Source organism: Heteronotia binoei, chromosome 13 (genome assembly GCF_032191835.1).
Source record: "Heteronotia binoei isolate CCM8104 ecotype False Entrance Well chromosome 13, APGP_CSIRO_Hbin_v1, whole genome shotgun sequence".
Classification (NCBI taxonomy): domain Eukaryota; kingdom Metazoa; phylum Chordata; class Lepidosauria; order Squamata; family Gekkonidae; genus Heteronotia; species Heteronotia binoei.
This window is the reverse complement of record NC_083235.1, coordinates 31,025,685-31,045,927: the sequence shown is the minus strand read 5'-3', so window position 1 is coordinate 31,045,927 and position 20,243 is coordinate 31,025,685. Positions and strand designations below refer to the sequence as shown.

The 20,243-nt window shown below is 47.2% G+C and overlaps 1 protein-coding gene across 1 annotated transcript; it reads left to right on the top strand.

Annotated features, from left to right (window-relative positions):
* Positions 1-207: 207 nt before the first annotated feature.
* On the top strand, positions 208-19,135 carry TARBP2 (TARBP2 subunit of RISC loading complex). Its single transcript, XM_060252973.1, has 9 exons — positions 208-434; positions 3,097-3,266; positions 4,355-4,460; positions 5,630-5,716; positions 7,819-7,891; positions 9,987-10,104; positions 11,331-11,458; positions 13,418-13,610; positions 18,386-19,135. Exons 1-9 carry the CDS (start codon positions 373-375, stop codon positions 18,541-18,543), a joined length of 1,095 nt encoding a protein of 364 aa, XP_060108956.1. The 5' UTR covers positions 208-372; the 3' UTR covers positions 18,544-19,135.
* Positions 19,136-20,243: the final 1,108 nt, after the last annotated feature.

Sequence of the window (20,243 nt, the reverse complement as noted above, 5' to 3'; positions counted from 1 at the left end):
CTCTATGTGTGTGTGAGATTTATTTACTTATCTAGAAATTTGTTTCCTTTTACTTCGTTAAATAAAAACCACGAACCACACGAAGACTCTTTCTCCCAGCGAGCGTTGCGAACAGGGCACGCATAGATACGGGAAACCCGCCTGTCCCTCCACGCGAAGGCAAAGCCCAGAAGCATCATGGGAAATGCAGTCCTTTAGCCTATGCCGTCCTGCGGACAAGGTGTTCGCGTGGACTCCAGGTTCCGAGATGCGCCTGGAAGAGTTTGGGAGGCGGCAGAGGGCCGTCGCTTCCTCTCGCCCGGCCATTGCAAGCGGGGCTGGAGGGCGGCAGGCGTTGTGGCGGTGGTGGCGGCGGCGGGGCAGGAGGAGGGAATGAGCGAGGAGGAGGCGGAGGAGCCTTGCGGGAGCGCGAGGAGCTGCGGCGGCTTCCCCAGGTGAACAACTCCGCCTTTTCTCAGGCGTTGCTAAGATATGTGGGACAAGCCCCGCCCTCGGGCGGCGTTGCTAGGTTACCGCTCTTCGAAGAGCACCTCCGGAGCGCGTTGCTAGGATACGTGGAAGGCCCGGGTGGGCTAGGCTCCGGTAGGGATACGACGGGGACTAATCCTAAACAGGTCTACTTAGAAGTGAGTCCCATTTTATTCAGTGAGGCTTACTTGCAGGAAGGTGTCCTTAGGCTGCATCCTCAGTGGCATAGGAATTGGGACTGTTGATAGGGGTCAGTTGTAGAGAGTGTCACCCTAAATAGGGTACATAGTTAAACTTGCAACAAGGTGTCTGGTCTGTACACATGTTGCAAGGAACACATGTATAATTTTTGTGGAATGTATGTATAATTGTTTTCTTATGCATGCATGTGAAATAATTATGCTACATTCAACACAGGTATGGCTAAATGTACAACTGAAACCCCACCTTTCCCCAGATATTTATTTATTTCTCGTATCCCCTACCTTTCTCCCTCATGGGGAGCCAAAGCAGCATACATCATTCTCCTCCATTTTAATCCTCACAACAACCCTGTGAGATAGGTTAGCCTGGAAGTGTATGCCTGGCCCAAGGTCACCCAGTGAGCTTCAATGGCAGAATGGGGATTCAAATCTGGGTCTCCCAGATCTCAGTCCAGCATTCTAACCACATCACATTGGTTATCAGGTTTTAATTTTAAACAATATGTGCATTTGCTGTTTGTTACAAACTAATGTACATGCCGTATGTATGCTTGTTTGAACATATGAACATATGGAGCTGCCTTATACTGAATCAGACCCTTGGTCCATCAAAGTCAGTATTGTCTACTCAGACTGGCAGCGGCTCTCCAGGGTCTCAAGCTGAGGTTTTTCACACCTTTTTGCCTGGACCCTTTTTTGGAGATGCCGGGGATTGAACCTGGGACCTTCTGCTTACCAAGCAGATGCTCTACCACTGAGCCACCAACCCTCCTGTAATGCTGTAATGGGAGTACAGGGCTGGTGTAGGTGCCCTTTTATGCAATCTCTTTTTTTCCTGCTAGTGGAAACCATTGATTTCCTACCTATTGTGAATAGAGCGCAGATGTATGTGCTAGTCTAACTTGTGAGAACATAGACAAAGGAAAGTGCTTTAAAACTGGAACTGTATGGTGCCTTGCTGTTTCCTGGGGACTTAAAAGTTAGGCAAGGTTCATAATCAAATGTGGGTTTCTGAATGGAGGAGTAATTTATTATTTTCACTGTAGTTCTGCAAATTAGAGAAATAAATTATTGTTGGAACACTAAGAAAATCCTGCTTGTTTTGCCATGGCTTGGCAGGATATCGATAAATGTGTTTATCTGCAGCTCTTTCCCCCCACTGCTGAAAAGGTACTGTAGATAAAGCCCATGGAGAAATCCATTGACGAGACTATGGTGAAACTCATACGGGCTGCTTCAGTGTTCCATCAATAAATTTTCAATTTCCTGTGGCACTATTGGCATTTGCTTTCTTTCATCTCAGTGGGACTTACTTGCAGGAATTATACATATACTCCACAAAAATGTGAAACAGAATTTGCAGGTATGTTGGTTTTCAATATGTCTATGAATGGCTGCTAGTAACTATAGTAAAATGGAAGGGGAGGGGCCATGGCTCAATGGTGGAGCATCTGCTCTACATGAGAAGGTCCCAGATTCAATCCCCAGCATCTCCAGTTAAAGGATCTGGCAGCCTGTGATGCAGAAGATCACACGCTGCATCACACCCCGTAGAACCTCTGCCCATCTGAGTAGACAATACTGACTTTGACGGACCAAGAGTGTGATTCAGTATAAGGCAACTTCATGTGTTCACATGAATCTCTGTTCAGCTGAAGACAAACAGCAGAGGTTATAAATGAACATATATGAAGCTGCCTTATACTGAATCAGACAATCAGTCCATCATGGTCAGTACCATCTACTCAGACTGGCAGCGATTTTCCAGGGTCTCAGGCAGAGGTCTTTCCCATCACCTACTGTCTGGTCCTTTTAACTGGAGATGCAGGTGATTGAACAGATGCTCTTCCACTGAGCTACAGCACCTCCCCAGATGATCTTTATTCTGGAAATGGAATGCAGCCCTGGATGGCTCTGGATCCAGGTTCTTATCTATAAACTAGAAATCGTGCTTTGCGTATGAGAATGTGTTAAACTGCCTCTCTGCTCTGACTGTAAAAACAGTGGGCTAATTAGAGGATGAAACAGTAACTAACCTGTATAAGTTATCCTGAGAATGTTGCCCTAGTGTTCTAATTGCTTATCCTCCACTCTTTCTGGAACTTCTGGCACTTGAGGCACAGGGGAGGGAAGGAGCTTGTCTCATTTTGGATCTGCTAATCAAGGGGACCTTGCCGATAGGGGTGTCACTATGGAAGATGTTCCTGTCCATGAAATAGAGTAATGACACATGAAGGGAATGGGGGCTGGGAGAGCAAGAAAGAAGATAGCATCATTTGTTGTAGAGGATGGAATCACAGAAGGTGCAGGCATTGTCTGAAGTATCAGGTTCCAAACACAAGGATAGGATGACCTGTCATGTAAACTGGCAACAAGTCATCTCTGTGCCCCCCAACATTAATCTTTGTCTTCTTGTTGCCTTCAGTATAGAGCAAATGCTGGCGTCCAACCCCGGCAAGACCCCTATCAGCCTGCTGCAGGAGTATGGGACGCGCATAGGCAAAACGCCCGTCTACGACTTGCTCAAAGCCGAGGGACAAGCACACCAGCCCAACTTCACCTTCCGTGTCACTGTCGGTGACATCAGCTGCACTGGTTTGTTGCAATAGACGAGGGCATGGCTGAGTAGATGCCCTTTTCTTTAAAGGGAAGGAGGAACACCTTGTGGCAGCCATAGGCCTTCATGCACTTTGGAGGGGGTGGGGAGAGGGAACAGCGATTCACCAGTTGCCCTTCTGAGTTTTGTCTTCTCCTGTCCATTTAGTGTGCATTACCGTGGGGGGATCTTTTCTGCAGAGGGTCTTTACAGTGCATTTTCCCCTCACCTTGACCTGCCATCATCATGAGACTAGCATAGCCTAAACAGTCTGCGTGGCTGGATTCCCCCTCTCGTGGGTGAAGGAGGAGAGAATGTTCTTGCCTTTTTAAAGGGACATTTCCTACCCCATCTTTCATTCAGACTATTATCCTTATTGTAAAAGCTGGAAGGAGTGGATAATTTTAAAAATAGTCTCACATCTCTCGCTAAACAAATAAAACAGCAGTTAGCACTTGTTCGGCTTAGAGGCAGAACAGATGAAAAATTCCTTGTCAGAAGGCTCCCCTAGAAACTCGAAATTCCTCCATAAACCCATCTACTCCCATGCTTCTTAACCTAGGGAATATTCCCCCCTCTCCAATCTAAATTAGCAAGTCACTCACCCAGTCCAGAAAAAAAATATGTCCTTATCCTGATGACTTCTCCTCAGGGAGCTTGATCCCAGTTTGTTTTACTTCACTACGAAAGAAGTGAAGATGAGTGGCTTTGGGAAGAGAGTCAGGGAGCGACTGCATCGCCTTGTCCTGGCCACTCCAGCCATTTGCTGCTCGGCGCAACTTGTTTGGACAGAGCCAGGAGAACCTGGGCCTTTGATAATGTAAACAAGGACAGGGAAATCCATGTCTTAGTAGTGGCAACAGGACCTTATCGATCCTGGACCTGAGCACGGTGCAGTGGCAAGTAGAGTTTGGAGGGTGCTTGACCTTGACCTTAAGTTGTGACAACCCTTCTCTTTGGCGGTGCCATGTGCTAGGCTGTGTTCTGGGAAGGGGATTGTTAGGGCACATTTGTTAGGGCATCGCCTTGATGAGTTTACCTTCCAAGCCTGTCTCACGATTCCCTTGTCTCCTTCTCTTCTTCCCAGGCCAAGGCCCTAGCAAAAAAGCAGCCAAACACAAGGCAGCAGAAGTGGCACTCAGGCTCCTGAAGGGAGGCAACATGTTGGAGCCAGCAGCCCCAGAGGAAGCCAGGTGAGGGCTGTAAAGTCTGGGGGGGGGGGGGCTACATAGGAAGCCTTCAGGGGCTTTAAAAGAAATCACTGGGCTTACAGCTTCCTCTTTAGCTGCTGTTTTCTGTCTCTTGGTTATGAAAGGTAATGTATGAGCACTTGGGACCAAGATATGGACTTTCTGCATGGAGATGATATTGACAGGATAGGTAAAGGAGCTACCTGGGAGTCCATGGTGGAGAGCTGTGCATGGCAGACTGCTGGCAGGGAGGAGGGTCTGTGGAATATTGAGAGGTTAACCTGCCCTGGCTTCTCTTGGGTCTGAGCAAGCCTCTCTGTTCTAGTTCAGCTGTCAAGACTAGTATTTTCTTTTTAGATGTTTCCTGTAAAGGACTGGAAGTGAGCAAGGCTGTGTATTTTCCCCCCCTTAAAATACCCCAAATTTTGCATCAAGCAAAACCTGAGCCTGTGCGCTGAACCAGTCACATGCATGTTTGCATGATTCATTATGTCCTCCCACCCCCAAGTCTGGAGCTGGAGCCAAGACCTATGCACCATTCTATAGTCCCACTGTGTAGCATACTACAAACCCTGAATACATGTTGCTGCCTTTTCCCAGGTCAGACCATTGATCTGTCTTCACCTGGATGGTTTACTTTGAGGAGCAGCTGCTCTCCAGGACTTCTTTCATGTCATCTGTTATCTGATCCTTGAACTGGAGATGTTGAGGGCTTTGAACTTGGCACCTTCCACTTGCAATGCATGCACTCTGCCACCCTGTACATGCAGCAGCAGGGCCACAGCCTTACCCGCTCCTGAACAGAGATTTTTTCCAAGCAGCATGTGGATGTTTCAAAGCACATTTCCAGAGGCACCATGGGAGCCTTTCAAAAACTGGAAGCTGAGATATGCATGATGCTGCATTCTGTGACATTAAATCCTGAGCTCATGCAGCACGATCCCTGACAAATGGGTTCGTGGAGGGGGGCACTTCTGCCCCTCTCATTGCTTCTTGGCCTCCCACCCCAGTGATAAAGGAAAGGTTGGGTGGAGTGCAGCCTTCTGAAGAACATGGGGAATATACAGGTCGTGGGGATGGGTTTGGGACATTCTTGTGGATCACAGACTGATCCCACTGCATGGGCTTTTGCTGCTGCGGTTGCTATAATGTTGTCACCTTGTATTTCGAAGCTCTCCTTTCTCTCTAGAGCCCCTGGCTCAGACCGCCACTCCACCTGCCACCACACCAGTGCCTGTCTTGCCGGTTGCGTCTCCCAGGTAATGGGATAAAGAAGAGATAAAACACAGGGGCTTTGCAAAACCACCAAAGCTGCTCACTATCCCCGAGTGCCTGCCCTAGCACATGGATGCTGCACTACCACTGCCTTGGGCTTATAGAAGCATAGAATCATAGAGTTGAAAGGGACCTCCAGGGTCATCTAGTCCAACCCCCTGCACAATGCAGAAAACTCACAAACACCTCCCCCTTACAGGATCTTCATTGCTGTCAGATGGCTATCTAGCCTCTGTTTAAAAACCTCCAAGCAAGGAGAGCCCACCACCTCCTGAGGAAACCTGTTCCACTGAGGAATACTCTGTCAGGAAGTTCTTCCTAATGTTGAGCCGGAACCTCTTTTGATTTAATTTCAACCCATTGGTTCTGGTCCTACCTTCTGGGGCCACAGAAAACAATTCCACACCATCCTCTATATGACAGCCCTTCAAGTACTTGAAGATGGTGATCATATCACCTCTCAGCCACCTCCTCTCCAGGCTAAATATCCCCAGCTCCTTCAGCCTTTCCTCATAGGACTTTGTCTCCAGACCCCTCACCATCCTCACCTGTCTCCTGTCTGTAGATGTGGGCAATCCATCAGTAATAGGAGGGGGATGGCTGGAGGGAGGGAGGGCAGTTTCAGGAACTATCTAGTATTCTGAAAGCTTAGAACTAGGAGCAAACAGGATTTTGTTTGCCCTTGAAAGAGCAGGCAGCTGTATGGTTTTTAATAACTACCGCTCATCTGAAAATCTCCTGCATGCATTTTCCTCTCCAGCTGTGGTCAGGATCAGTGCCTTGTCCTACAGCATAAAAAAAAACAACGTGGGATAACTGTTCATATTACAGTAAATACAAACAAACACTGTGATATGCTGGCTAATGCATTTAGTAAAACGTTTTAAAAGTATCATACAAATCTTTTGTCACATTAGAAAGAAAAGCCCATCCAGGAGCACCCAGATATAGGGTCATTTTGCCAAAGTCTTCCTCAGGAGTATTTCCTGTTTACTTGAAAGTTATCACCCTCTTTTTACAATTCGGTGTGTATATTCAGAGCAAGCCAACCTCTTCTGTAAACAGATGCAAAAGCGAAGGAATTTGGCTGGCAAAATGCTCTTTTAATACCACTTAAAAGTGCTTAATTTAGAAGCAAGAGTTTTTAATGTTGGGAATTATCAAATCATCATATCTGAAATCACATAAGCATTGACATTTTTGTATGGAACAAGCTTGTTAGAGGGGAGTTTCCCATTTAGGAGATCAAGACCAATGAGGATTAGTTCCTTGGTTATAGTAACAATGATTAAGAGATCAGTGGGAGTAAAGATTCAGCTATAAATAGGATTCATAAATGGTGTTCTATTATAACCTTTGGGAAGCAATACATTTCTGATATGATTTCAAAATGTTCTAAATACTTCGTATATCATTGAAGTGGATAGTTCTGCAGTTATTTATTAAATGTAAGAAATAGAGCCTAGTTTATTTCTGGAAAGTATTATATTTAAAGTGCACCTAAGTGGAAGTATTATACATGATTTCAGCCCACAACAACTTTGATCAGTGTTATACTGTGTTGTATACCTTTAAGAAAGAGCTACTCAACACACAGCTGCATGGAGTTATCTAGAATGGTTTTCTTTAGAGTTAGTTTTCAAGCTTTTTGTAGAGAGCAATTCACCAGCAAAATTCAGAAGGCTTTTGCATCTGGTTGATGAAGAGTTTTAGGACTGTTTAGAGAAGAGGTTAAGGACTGGCTTGCTCCCAGTATACACACTGAATTGTAAGAAGAGGCTGATAACTTTGAAGTAAATAGCAACACTCCTGAGGAAGACTTTGATTAAATAAGTCTATATCTGGGTGCTCACTGAATGGACTTTTCTTTGTAATATTGTAAGGTTGTACTTCTTTCTAATGTGATAAAATATTTGTATGATTCTTTTAAAAAGTTTTACTAAGTGGTAAACTCCAAGCCTAAATGAAATTTTTCCCTATTGAGGACCTTTTCCCCAGCCTAGCCCTTGGGAAATTCTCCTACCCAGCTAGCCAGGGCATAGGAGGAGCCTTGGAGGCATCCCTCAGCTTGTTGCCTTTTACCTAGGAGCTCCCCGTTGGACATGAAGTCCCCAGTATCACCACAGCAGTCCGAGTGCAATCCGGTTGGGGCCCTGCAGGTAGGTTGCTCTTTTTGACCACAGTTTGTTTTAACTCCTGAGTGCTTGCAGGCTGCACTGGTGAGAAGCGTAGGCTGTGCTGAGTTTCCTGTCTCCAGAATTGATAGACGTAGACACTGATGGACACATTAACCCCATGTGGCCGTGACTCAGAAACAGACTCTGCCTCTCTCCCCACTTTCCACTCTGCTGTGTCAGGCTGCTTCACCCCTACCTTTTATTTGCTCATTCCAGCAATGCCTTATGTAGAAGACCTTGGGTTTTTGGTTGTCAAGTTGCAGCCCATGTATGGTGACCCCATAGGGTTTTCAAGGCAAGAGATGTCTAGAGATGATTTGCCCATTACCTGCCTCTGCTTACGGACCCTGTTATTCCTTGGTGGTCTCCCATCCAAATACTGAACAGGGTCAGTCCTGCTTAGCTTCTGAGGTCTGGTGAGATAAGACTAACCTGGGCTATCCAGGTCAAGGCTTAGAAAGCCTTGCTGTTGAAGATAAGCCAATTTGTCTGCTCATGGAGCAAATCTGTTAAGACCATCAGTCCATTCTAGCCCGGAACTGCCTGTTCTGACTGATAGTTGCTCTCCAAAACATCTAGATAGAGAAAAGTCTTCTCGCAGCTCTTGCTGTCAAAGAATTTAGTTTTTTTTTAAGGAACCAGAGATTGAACCTTCTGCAAGCACAGCAGCTGCTCAGCCAGTGATCCCCAGCCCTTCTCTGACACTGAGAATCCTGCCTGCTTTGTCCTGTATCTTTCAGTGCTGCCCAAAAAGCCTCTGCAATGCAGGAGTACAAGGGAGCCAGAGCACAGTCATTCTGAGATGCACACATGGGACTGTGTGGATGGGGATGTGCAGATTCCATAGTTCTGGGTTGACATTTGCCCCGCACTTCCTCTCCAGACTGTTCTTGAACCCACAACGTTTTAACAGGGACCACTTCCAGGACTTGCAGACCCAGATGTCCCTTGCACTGTAAGTGAAAGTTCACACTGCCCTCCATCGCCCACCATTATTAAGCTGATGGTCCATCCTCAAGGCTCATCTTGAATCCACCGTGTGGAAGTTGTGACTCCTGGCCTCACCACTCAGGCATACTTTGGGCTTGCTTTTTGTTCCCGCTGCCCTTTGCAGACTGGCTATTCATTTATTGTATGACAGAGTTACACACAGGAAGCATATAGTGATATAAAATACATACCCAAGTTGATGTAACGGGTATGCAGACCAATTGGGAAATCCCCCTAAATACTAATATCTAAATGTTCAGTCCATTCAGTTGCAGCTGGGGAGGGTTTAAAGAGCTCTGTCACATCCGCCTGGAAACAGCAGTACTCACATTTCTGTGACAGATGGTAAATACTTCAGCGGGCTGCACGGCAATCGCATTTGAGTCCTGGTATTTTTCCCCATTTAAACAACAGGTCTGCACAACTTCCAAAGCCTGTTTGTATTCTATTAGCCTTCTTCAGTGCTTTATGTGCTTTATGTAGCAAGTCAAATCCTGTGGGCCTTTTGTTGGTGTTTAGCAGGTGATGGATATCGGGTGGAAGTGATTGCATCCATGTTTGCAACCATTTATTCCCTAGGTGGAAATTTTGTGATTGCAGGATTTTGGGCAGATCTTATTGCTGAGTGTCAGGATATTAGTCTGGATTGGCTTGCATCAGCCATGTCTTTGTGGATGGGCCACTCTCTGTTTTCAATGATCTTTCTATATTCATGAAGAAGAGCATCGTGTGTTTGGAGATAATGCTAAAGAGCTAGAACTTCTGGCTGCCAGACAATCATAGGATCTCCTGGCTACACAGTACACATGGAAACAATGAACTAATCAAACAGTCCTTTTCAGGACTACTACTTGACAAAGGGTATAGGAGACTGCATCCAAATCTGCCAAATGAATATTGAGGTTCCTGGATATATTTATGCCACAGTAAGTGCCACCAAATTCAATAGGGTTTGCTCCCAGGAATGCAGTTTTACATGCCTTCTGCCTGCAGAGAGCTGATCTGCCATCCTCTTCTGTGAATCCAGGCAAAGAGGGGAAAAGGCAAGTGCCTTTCCAATGTTCCCTCCTTCTCTCTCTCTCTCTAGGAGCTGGTGGTGCAGAAAGGTTGGCGGCTTCCTGAATATACAGTCACCCAAGAATCGGGACCAGCACATCGCAAGGAGTTCACCATGACCTGTCGTGTCGAGAGGTTCATGGAAATAGGTACAGCATCATGGGACTTTGGTGGAGAATACACTTTCTATCCTATCATCCTTTGCAGTTTTCCATTCCAGTGGCTTTCAGATTCAAGAGCTACTGGTGTTTGGAGCTTGCAGAATCCTGATGCAAGACAAGAAAGGTCTTTCCTTAGAGGATTCAGAGGCCTGTCAGCTAGGACTGGGGACAGCAGAAAGGAGAGGAGCAAGCTACTGCCTCATTTTCAAAAGCAGAGGCTGGGCATGCATTTGTCATGAACACTTTCGCTTTTGATTTCATGCCGGGAGCAAGGGGATTGTACTAGATGGCCCCAAAGGCCACTTTCCAACTCTAGGACTGTGACCAAAGAAGAATTGTAGGCTATGTGGGAGCTGCATAGGCTCCAAATTGTGGGCCCCAGTTTGGAGTGGGGGCTCAGCAAACCATCTGGTGTAGCTGCCAGTCTGGGACAACAAAAATAACAGGACATGGGCAACCACTGTGCTTGGTTAGCAATCTGCATTTAGCTCGGTGGATAATCAGTTGTGTAGACCAGCTCAGTGCTAAAAGTTACACGCCAAGGAGAGCACTGCCCTCAAGCGAAAGAACTTAAAATGGAGACTGCAGCCTGAAACGGCTGCTTTAAAATATATCAAGTCTGATTGCATCTCCAGAGGTTTGACCAGGAGTGGGACTTGAGATTCTACAATCATTTCAGGCGTTAACCAGCTTGACAAAACTAGGGATGTTACTTTATTGCCAGTTGATGGTTTTTTGCACTTCATTATATTTGATTTTTACATAATACAGTCCAGCTGCTTAGATCTTCCCCCCTGCCCTTAGCCTCATTCATGCCTCAGCTTAGCAAGGATTGATTCTCTACATTTGATGAAGTGAGCTCTAGTCTATGAAAGCTTAATGCTTGGCTGATCTTTAAGCTGCGACAAGGCATTGCATTTGCATTTGGCCCAAGTGAACAGATTGGTGCAGAATTCTGCTTCTCTATTTTCTGAGTTAGTGCTGGGCTATATCATCATCAGGCATTCAGTAAGAGCTGCTGGAAAGCAAGTTGTGTGAAGTTTGGCAAGAAGGCATCGTTAGCATCACCCTAACCATACTTAAGGACTTCCCTTCACTGTTTTTCTCTAATTCATCCCCTCCTGCTCAAAAACATACATACCCCCCACTACTTTCCAAATTGCTCCTTGCCATCTTATAATTATTTCTCCCTCCCCCCCCCCCCACCTCTGCAGGCAGTGGCACTTCTAAAAAACTGGCCAAGCGTAATGCTGCAGCAAAGATGCTGGTGCGGATTCATAATGTGCCCCTGGACCCCCGAGAGGGCAGTGAGGCCGAAGTGGAGGAGGACCAGTTCTCTATTGTGAGTCTGGATGGGGGAAATTGTGGGGAGAAGGGCTGAGCCTTGAGAATCATGGAATTTATATAGTGTAGGCGAATGTATCTTCAATGTCTCCATTTCTGTTCTGACTACTGTGAGATAAGTATTTTGGGTTCTTATCCAGCCCTTTACCATCTCCCTGATCTCTATTTTCCCCCTACCTATAAATTTTAGGCTTCCCTAGTTGACTGGTAGTTAGATCTGCTTCTAGTACAGCAGCGCTGGTTTGGGGAAGAGCTTTGTAATGTTTCTAGCAGCTTTTGGTTAGTCACAGATGAAGTGGCACTGGGAATTGCTCACAGTCTTGGGGTTCTTCAGCCTGGGATCCCGGTAGCTGTAGGCATGTGATGTCACATGACAGGAAGAGCTGAAGCTATGACTGCAATGGTGTCAAGGTCAGAATTGTGGGCTGTAGACACAGGGGTGGGGGCAGGAAGCACAAGCACCAGGAGGTGCCCCATAGTGAGGAACAAGTCAAAGGTCAGAGCCCTGACAGAGTCCTCTTTGCCTCTGAATCACCCTGTCTCACTGTCCTGCTGCCTGCAGGAAGACAGGCAAGGAGGTATGGGGCCCTTCCTCTCTTAATTTGGAGCCAAAACCTCCAAGGGCTTTTGAACAGGGCTGTGTATGAGAGAGATACTAAGGGCACAGAAAGTTAGGCAGGTTGCAGGTGGTTAAGCCTAACTGCAACAGAATTTGGAATTCTGGCAATGAAAGGAGATAACAAGTGCCGGAAGTCTGGACTGGGGGCCATGTGGGGAGTTGACGGGACACTTTGAGGGTCAGAGAAGCACCAAGACCTGCACAGCTGCAGGAAATGGGGGTGGTAATAACTGTCCAAGCACATAGTTAGGAGCCCACAGATGTTACAGGCTACTCCATATCAGCAGGGCTGGCCCGTCCATTAGGCAGCTGCCTAGGGTGTAGCCCTAGGGGGGTGACGAGTAGAGGCCTCCCACCCACCCTTGCCTTCTTGGCAAGGGAAATAAGTGAGTGTGGCATGGCTCCTGCACCACAGAGCGTGCATGCTGCCTGGCTGTTGTCACTCAGCCTCCTGGAGCTAAGCTTCCGGAAGCACAGGGGAGGTTGAGCAACGGCAGTTGGGTGGCGCGCATGCTCTGAGGTGCAGGAGCCATGCCACACCACTACTATGGCGCTCACCCGTGTCCCTGCTGCAGGCAAGGGTGGGAGGAGAATGGGGGCTGGCAGGGCGGGACTTCGCTTCAGGCGCCAGATGCCCTGAAGCCAGCCCTGCATATCAGCTTGGAACTGGTAACCTGACCTGGAAGAGGTCAGGTGGTGGTGATGCTAGGCAACAACTAAACGAGGGGTTCCTCTTCTCACCCTATGATTCTTAATAGGCAAGAGACAGGCATCCACACACCTCAGTCCATCAGATTTATGCTGAGAGTCCCTAGCTATTTCTTACCTGGGCCAGCTGATCAAGCAACTGGAACCCTATAGCACCAGCCAGTCATTACAGCTCTGTTGGGTTCTGGACTGATTTCACCATCATCAGTTACCCACTGCTGGCCTTCAAGTCCTGTGCTAACTGCTGATCCACTGTCTGCAGCCCAGTGACTTCTCCTATCTGCCTTTATACTGTTTTAAATGAAGCTTCACCTCCTTCCTGCTCTGGGGAGGCCAGGCCCTTTTGCCCTTGGAGTCCTAATGCTGTCTGGGTTGTCAGTCCAGATTTGCCAGTGTAGAAGCATATTTGCATACAAGGACACCCCCCTATGCACAAACATACTTGCTGGCCAAATAGACAGCCAGGAAGGGGGTTCCAAAAGGTAGTTTAGAAAGCAGCTGACAGGGGGAAGCCTTCTGTGATGCGGCAGAGGATAAGACAGGCAGGGAGTGTAGGAGGTTGCTCATTTTGCAGAGAACTCTGTCAGAAAATGGAAGTGTTTCTGGCTAAAACTTGGTCCCACTTTTCAGACCACAGGAAACAAGCTGGATGGGGTGAAGGGTCGGGGCTCTGGCTGTACCTGGGACTCTCTGCGCAACTCAGCTGGGGAGAAAATCCTGCACTTGAAGAGCCACCCCTTGGGGGTGCTGAGCGCCGGATTCTGCAGCCTCTTGCAGGAGCTTTCTGAAGAGCAGAGCTTTGATATCAGCTACCTTGACATTGGTAAGAGGGGAAATACATGTGTTGGGGGTGCAGGACTGGCAGTTATAAATGGGAGAATTATTATTTTTTTAGACAGGCTGTGTGTATGCACTAAATACATGCATTGAAAATTCCAGTTGCAAATGGAGGGGTCTTGCCAGCCTTTGAAGGAAGTGGCTAAAGTGCTTTAGTCACTGTCTGGCTGCCTATTCTTTCTTTCTTTTGTATTTTGTATACTTGTGTGTGTGTGTGTGTGCTTGCACCTGGAAGTCATGTGAACCTCTGGTGACTGACCCCTGCTGAGGGCCTGGAGGATTTCACGGAGGTGGTTGAATAAGCCTGCCTCTGCCTCCTCACTGGGTATTTCAAGGACACTCTCCCATCCAAGTTCCAACCACAGTTGACCCTGCTTAGCTTCTGAGATCTGAGAAAATCTGCTTGCCTGGGCTGTGTAGGTCAGGACACTTGTTTGCCCCTTCTTGTCAGCAACCTGGGTGAGCTGGGATTCCCTGCTGACAACCCCACTGCATTCAAAGGATAAGTTTACTCAGGGTGCCACCTTGACTTGGAGGAGATGGAACTTTTGCACCAGTTGCTTTAACATTGGCCTACAGCAGCAGCCTGTCATGAGCCTCATTATGAACTAATACGGCCCTTTGAAAAACAATACAAAATCTTTGAAGAAGTGATTGGAAGGGTAGAGCTTTCTGATTACCAGCATGTGAAAGAGAATGGAAGGGAAGTTTTTTTGGGGGGGGGGGGGGAGCAGTGGGCCACAGAGCTGCTTAGAGATGTTTTACAGAAATGATAAAGTGAACGGTTACTGGTAAACCAAGTGTGAACCATGCAGAGATTATTCTAGTACAGTAAACCAGTTGCACAAAGTTTGGTTCTTTAATTGTAAAAGGTTGCAGAAGTCCACTGTAGAGCATTCTTAGTCAAAGGTTGCCCCTGTGTCAATAAAATGTGCAAAATAAGGCCCACCTGGGGCTTATAGAGGTTTCTGCAAACCCTGGGAAACCAGTAAGTAAATTTGCAGAATATATACAAATTTATTTAATATATATAATTTGGGGGTAGCTCCTCCCCATAAGGTTAAAATTATGCCTGTACATACGGAGACATCAGTCACTTATTTTCTCTAGCCCTCAAGGCACACAGCGCTAAGGTCCTCCTCCTTCTCTACCAGTATGAATATAGTTCAGTCAGAGAGAAGGGGTTGTGGCTCAGTGGTAGAGCATCTGCTTGGCATGCTGAAGGCCCTGAGTTCAAAGTCCAGCACCTTCAGTTAGAAAAAAGGCCAGGCAACAGGTGATGTGAAAGACCTCTGCCTGAGACCCTGGAGAACTGCTGCCAGTCTGAGTAAAGGCAACATCACAAACAGTGCCAAGTTTGAATACTGGCAACGTTACGCTCATGGAGAAGTGATACACTGAATGCCAAGCTTGAATGAATTGAGGCATTTGTTCCAGACCAATCTGAGGGTGGTCACAGAAACCTCAACTCTGAAGAAGATTTTCAGAAATGTGCACATACCCAGATGCATGTCCATCATTGGCCCATTTCTGTGTGACAGTTGGGACTGGATTCTGTAAAAGCACATAATAGACTTTTGTTGTCAGGTATCAAATAAATTGCTTCTCGTTGATCATTGCATTTGTGTCATTGATATAATATAAAATTCTTTATGAATTTATTTAAGAATTGATAGAAATTTATGAACTGAATGAATTTACAATTTCATGAATATATTGACATTTCAAAATCCATTTTGTTATTAGTATTAATATATAATTCATTACAAATATGGAGAACAATATTGCAGACATATAATTATCAACTACATGGTGTTTTGTGACATCACCTTTACTTGAGTTGTTCTTCACACTGAGGTCCTTTTTTTCTTGATTTGCCAGTCTGAATAGACAGTGTTGACCTTGGACCAGCGATCTAATTCAGTGTAAAGCAGCATCATGGATTCATGGTAAAGCTCGGTAGTTCTGGTTCAGCAGTCTAAATTTTTTAATAATAGGATTTTAGAACATCTGAAATGCTGCACCTGTGTTATCTCAAAGATTCCTCCATGTCTTTTAGGCCACCTATTGCAGATGGTGGTAATCTGAATCTAAAGAGATTAGTTTAAGGATCCAGTGGTGAGTTTGTGGCTGAGGAAAGATTTAAATTCTGAATTTAACTGCTCAAAACATTCCAGTATTGGCAAGATTTCCAGGGGAAGATCACATAGAATCATAGAGTTGGAAGGGACCTCCAGGGTCATCTAATCCAACTTCACAAATACCTCCCCCATACACATACATTCTCCAGTAACCCCTGCTCCATGCCCAGAAAATGGCAAAAGCCTTCAGGATCTCATGCCAAACTGGCCTGGAGAAAAATTGCTGACTAGCTCCAAAAAGCATTTCCCTGGGCATGTAAGAAAGGGCTGCAAGAAGTAAGTACAGATGCAACCTTTCCTGCCCTCTTTCTCATGATCTGCCTAATTCACAGAATCAGCATTGCTGTCAGATAACCATCTAGCATCTGTTTAAAAAACCTCCAATTAAGGAGAGCCCTCCACCTCCCGAGGAAGCCTGTTCCATTGAGGAACCACTCTTACTGTCAGAAAGTTCTTCCTAATGTTTAGCCAGAAATTCTTTTGGTTTAATTTAACCCGTGGGTTCTGGTCCGACCCTCTGGGGCTACAGAGAACAATTCTGCACTATCCTCTGTATGGCAGCCAAGTACTTGAAGATGGTGATCATATCCCCTCAGCTGCCTCCTCTCCAGACTAAACAAGCCAGTTCCTTCAACCTTTCCTCGTAGGACTTGGTCTTCAGACCCCTCACCATCTTTGTCATCCTCCTCCAGACATATTCCAAATTGTCTATATCCTTCTTAAATTGTAGCATGGTGCTGGGGTGTTAACGCATCTTTTATTTGTCCCAGTTATTTGGTAGGCAGTGGTATACTGTCTCTGATCATGGAGGCTCTCTTCCCATCCATCACTGTTGCATGTCCTATTTGTTATGGACGTGGGCTGACAAGCCCAAAATGTCCCTCTCTACATACAAAGGAGTATTGGCGTGCTGCATTAACACCTGGCATTGCCTATCGCAGGCCTGTAGCCAGAAAATTCCAGCTGGGGAGGGCCACGGAAAAAAAAATTGGGTGGAGGGGCCCCCCTCTGGCGGCCCCTGCTCTCTCTTCCACTTTTCTGGCAGCCCTGCCCCCCTACACTTGGCAACTCCCCCTCCGTCTCACCCACTCACCCAACTCACTCACCAACCCAGCACAACAGTGAGGAGCGGGCTCCTGGGGCTCTTTCAAGGTGCCCCGCCCCTGCCAATCACGTGATTGGCAGGAAAAGCCGCTCCGAGGCCGGCAGTTCCTACGCCAGCTTTCCAGTGTGCTCAGGATGTTCAGCGCTGAACGTCCTGAGCATGCCGGAAAGCTGGCGTAGAAACTGTTGACCTTAGTGCAGCTTTTCCTACTGATCATGTGATCGGCAGGGGGGGGCCACCTTGAAAGAGCCTCAGGAGCCCACTCTTCACTGTTTTTGCCGGGTTGGTGAGTGAGTTGGGAGGGAGGGAGGAGCAAACACCTGCAGAGTGGGGTGTGGGCTGGCAGAGCGGCGCAGAGATCAGGGCTGCCAGAAAAGTGGTGGTGGAGAGAGCAGGGACCGGGGAAAGGAGGGGTCATAAAGGTCCAAGGGGGGGGGGGGTTGGGTGTGGGGGGCCAGGCCCCCCATGGCTGCGGGTCTGCCTGCCTCCTTCCCCACTCTGCCTGCTGCTGGAATGATTCTTCTCCTACAGCAGTGGTGGGGAACCTCGATCCTGAGGGCTGTATATGGCCCACGAGGTCACTTGGTGCAGAGCACTGTTTTTTAAGTTGATAATTTTTAATGGCCCACGAATGATGTTATAAATATCCATATGGCCCTTGGCAGAAAAAAGGTTCCCAACCCCTGTCCTACAGCTACAACCTAAGATTTATGGCTGAAGAGCCTGGAAAGTTTCAGTCTAGAAAAAGAGATTACTAGAGGGAGACATGATAAGAAGTTTATAAAATGCTACATGGAGTGGAGGAAGTGAATAGAGAACTTTTTCTCCATTATACATAACGCTAGAGCTCTAGGGCACCCGATGAAGTTGGTGGGCAACAGACTGAGGACAAATTTAAGAAAATACTCTACTCAACAAGTAATTAACTTTTGGACTTCATTGCCAGGGGATGTAGTGATGACCAGTTGGCCACCAGCATAAATGGCTTTAAGAGACTTAGACATGAAGGAGAAGATATCCATCAATGGCTATTAGCTGTGGAGACCAAAGGGAACCTACATAGCCAGGGACAGTAAACTTTTGAATACCAGTATTAGGAGGCAGCATGAGGAGCGTGGCGTGGCTTGTTGGTTGTTCCTTCAGGGCCACTGGTTGGTCACTTCATGAAATGGGATGCTGGTCTAGGGCCACCACTAGTCTGATACAGCAAGACTCTTGTTATATTCATTAGACCAGTAGTTGTGAGAAGGACAGGAGAACCAAATGGTGATTCTGGAATTCTTCTGGCTGTGACATCACTAGGGGATCATCTCTTTATTGAGAACTGAAATGTGCATTCTTTTCTCTTCAGAAGTGCAACTTGAATGAAACTAGTCCTTTGGCTTAAAGAAGCAAACTTTCTGTTGCATTTATAATTGCAGACCCCTGCCTTGTACTCCGTATCTATGACAGGCCGTCAAGGGACCTGCTGCTGGATATATGTTTTTTCGTTTCCTTTTCTTTCCCTTTCCACAGATGAGAGGAGCTTGAGCGGCCTTTACCAGTGCCTGGTGGAGCTCTCCACACAGCCAACCACGGTGTGCCACGGCTCAGCCACCTCCCGCCACGCTGCCCGGGCTGACGCTGCCCGCAACGCCCTGCAGTACCTCAAGATCATGGCAGGGGGGAAGTGACGTAACCAAACGCCACCCCAGGACTCTGGGGCTTCCCAAAGGGCTGGGCTCTGTTGCCTGCCAATTGGGCAGGCTGCTTCATTTTCTTCTGACTCGGAGGGGATGGGGTGGGCAGACCGACAGCGAACGGGCTGCACCCCCCCAGTGTTCTGTGGGGTAGAGAAGGGCAATGACTTCAAGCTGGAATGAAGACTTGGGGTTTGCGGTACCTGCAAGCTCCAAAGGAGGTTGGCGGAGACTTGCAGCCCTGAGCCCTAAAGGGCTGGGACCGGCCCACTGTGGCCTCATCAGAGGTTACCCCACTTCTTCTTGTAGGAGGGGGATGAGAACTGGATTTCGAAAATTGGAGCTTTATAAGGAGGTGTTGTCTTTTGCCCATTGGACCTTGAAAGCGAAAGCAATTGGTGTAGAACACACGCTGCTACGGAACTACATACCTCTTGACGGCTGCCCCAGGAGGGCTGAGGCCCAGTTTCTGCCTACAGCAGAATCAAAGTTTTTTTCCTAGACTATGTCTCTTCAGGCTGCAAGAGAGGAATTGTGTGTTTGAATGCTGGCCCATTTTAAAAGAAATAAAAGGGAACTGACAGTGTAGGGGATGGGAAGGCTTTAAAAATTTCTAAATTAGCACAGGATTTGAGTCCAGGAGCACCTTAAAGATCAACCAGATTTCAAGTGTATAAGATTTCAAGAGCCAAAACTCCCTTTGTTTGATTCTTGAAAGCTTATACCCTGCAAATCTTTTTTTTAAATTATTTTTGAGGTGTGTGTGTGTGTGTGTGCACATGTGCACCTGGAAGTCATAGTGACCTCTCCAGGGCTTTTTTTTTTTGTAGCAGGAGCTCCTTTGCATAGTAGGTAACACACCCCTGATGTAGCCAGTTCTCCAAGAGCTTACAGGGCTCTTAGTACAGGGCCAACTGTAAGCTCTTGGAGGATTGGCTACATCAGAGGTGGGTGGCCTAATATGCAAAGGAGTTTCTGCTACAAAAAAAAAAGCCCTGCTGGTGACTGACTCTGACTGGGGGCCTGGAAGATATTCAGAGAGGTGGCTGAATAAAGCCTGCCCCTGCCCACCTGTCTGCTGGTATTCCAAGGAGGCCTGTCTGCCTTGTGAGTACTTGGCAGGGTTGGCCCTGCTTAGCTTCTGAGATCTGAGGTGTTTGGGCTTGCCTGGGCTATCCAGGTCAGGGCAACCCTGCAAATCTAGTTGTTCAAGGTGCTGTTGGACTTGAATCTTGCCCTTCTACTGCAGACGGACACGGCTACCCCACCTGAAACTAAATTATGCTGACTTTATATGTGCAGAAAGGCAGAGGGAGCTGGAGGTGATAAAAGTCCCACCCACTCTGCTAAGCCACTCCCGCCAGTTATTTCCCCTTTGCAAGACTCCTCCTCTCTTCTCCAGGCTAGCTGAAGAAGACCCTTAACAGAACCTCCATGTGCAGCTGTAGTCTCTCTCAACACCTGACACTTGAGTGGAAAGCTGTTGCCTTCAGGCCCTGCTTATAAGCTACCCAGAGGCAGACGGCAGGGCCCATCTTGGGAACTGGATGCTGGATCAGGTGGAGGCGAGGGTCTTGTCCAAGATGGCCATCTGAGGCAAGGCAGAGGTGGGAACTCAACCCCAAACTCCCGGAATCATTTTCCCTTCAGAAACAATCTGTCCTTTAAGTGAACATTGGCTTTTCCTGCCATTG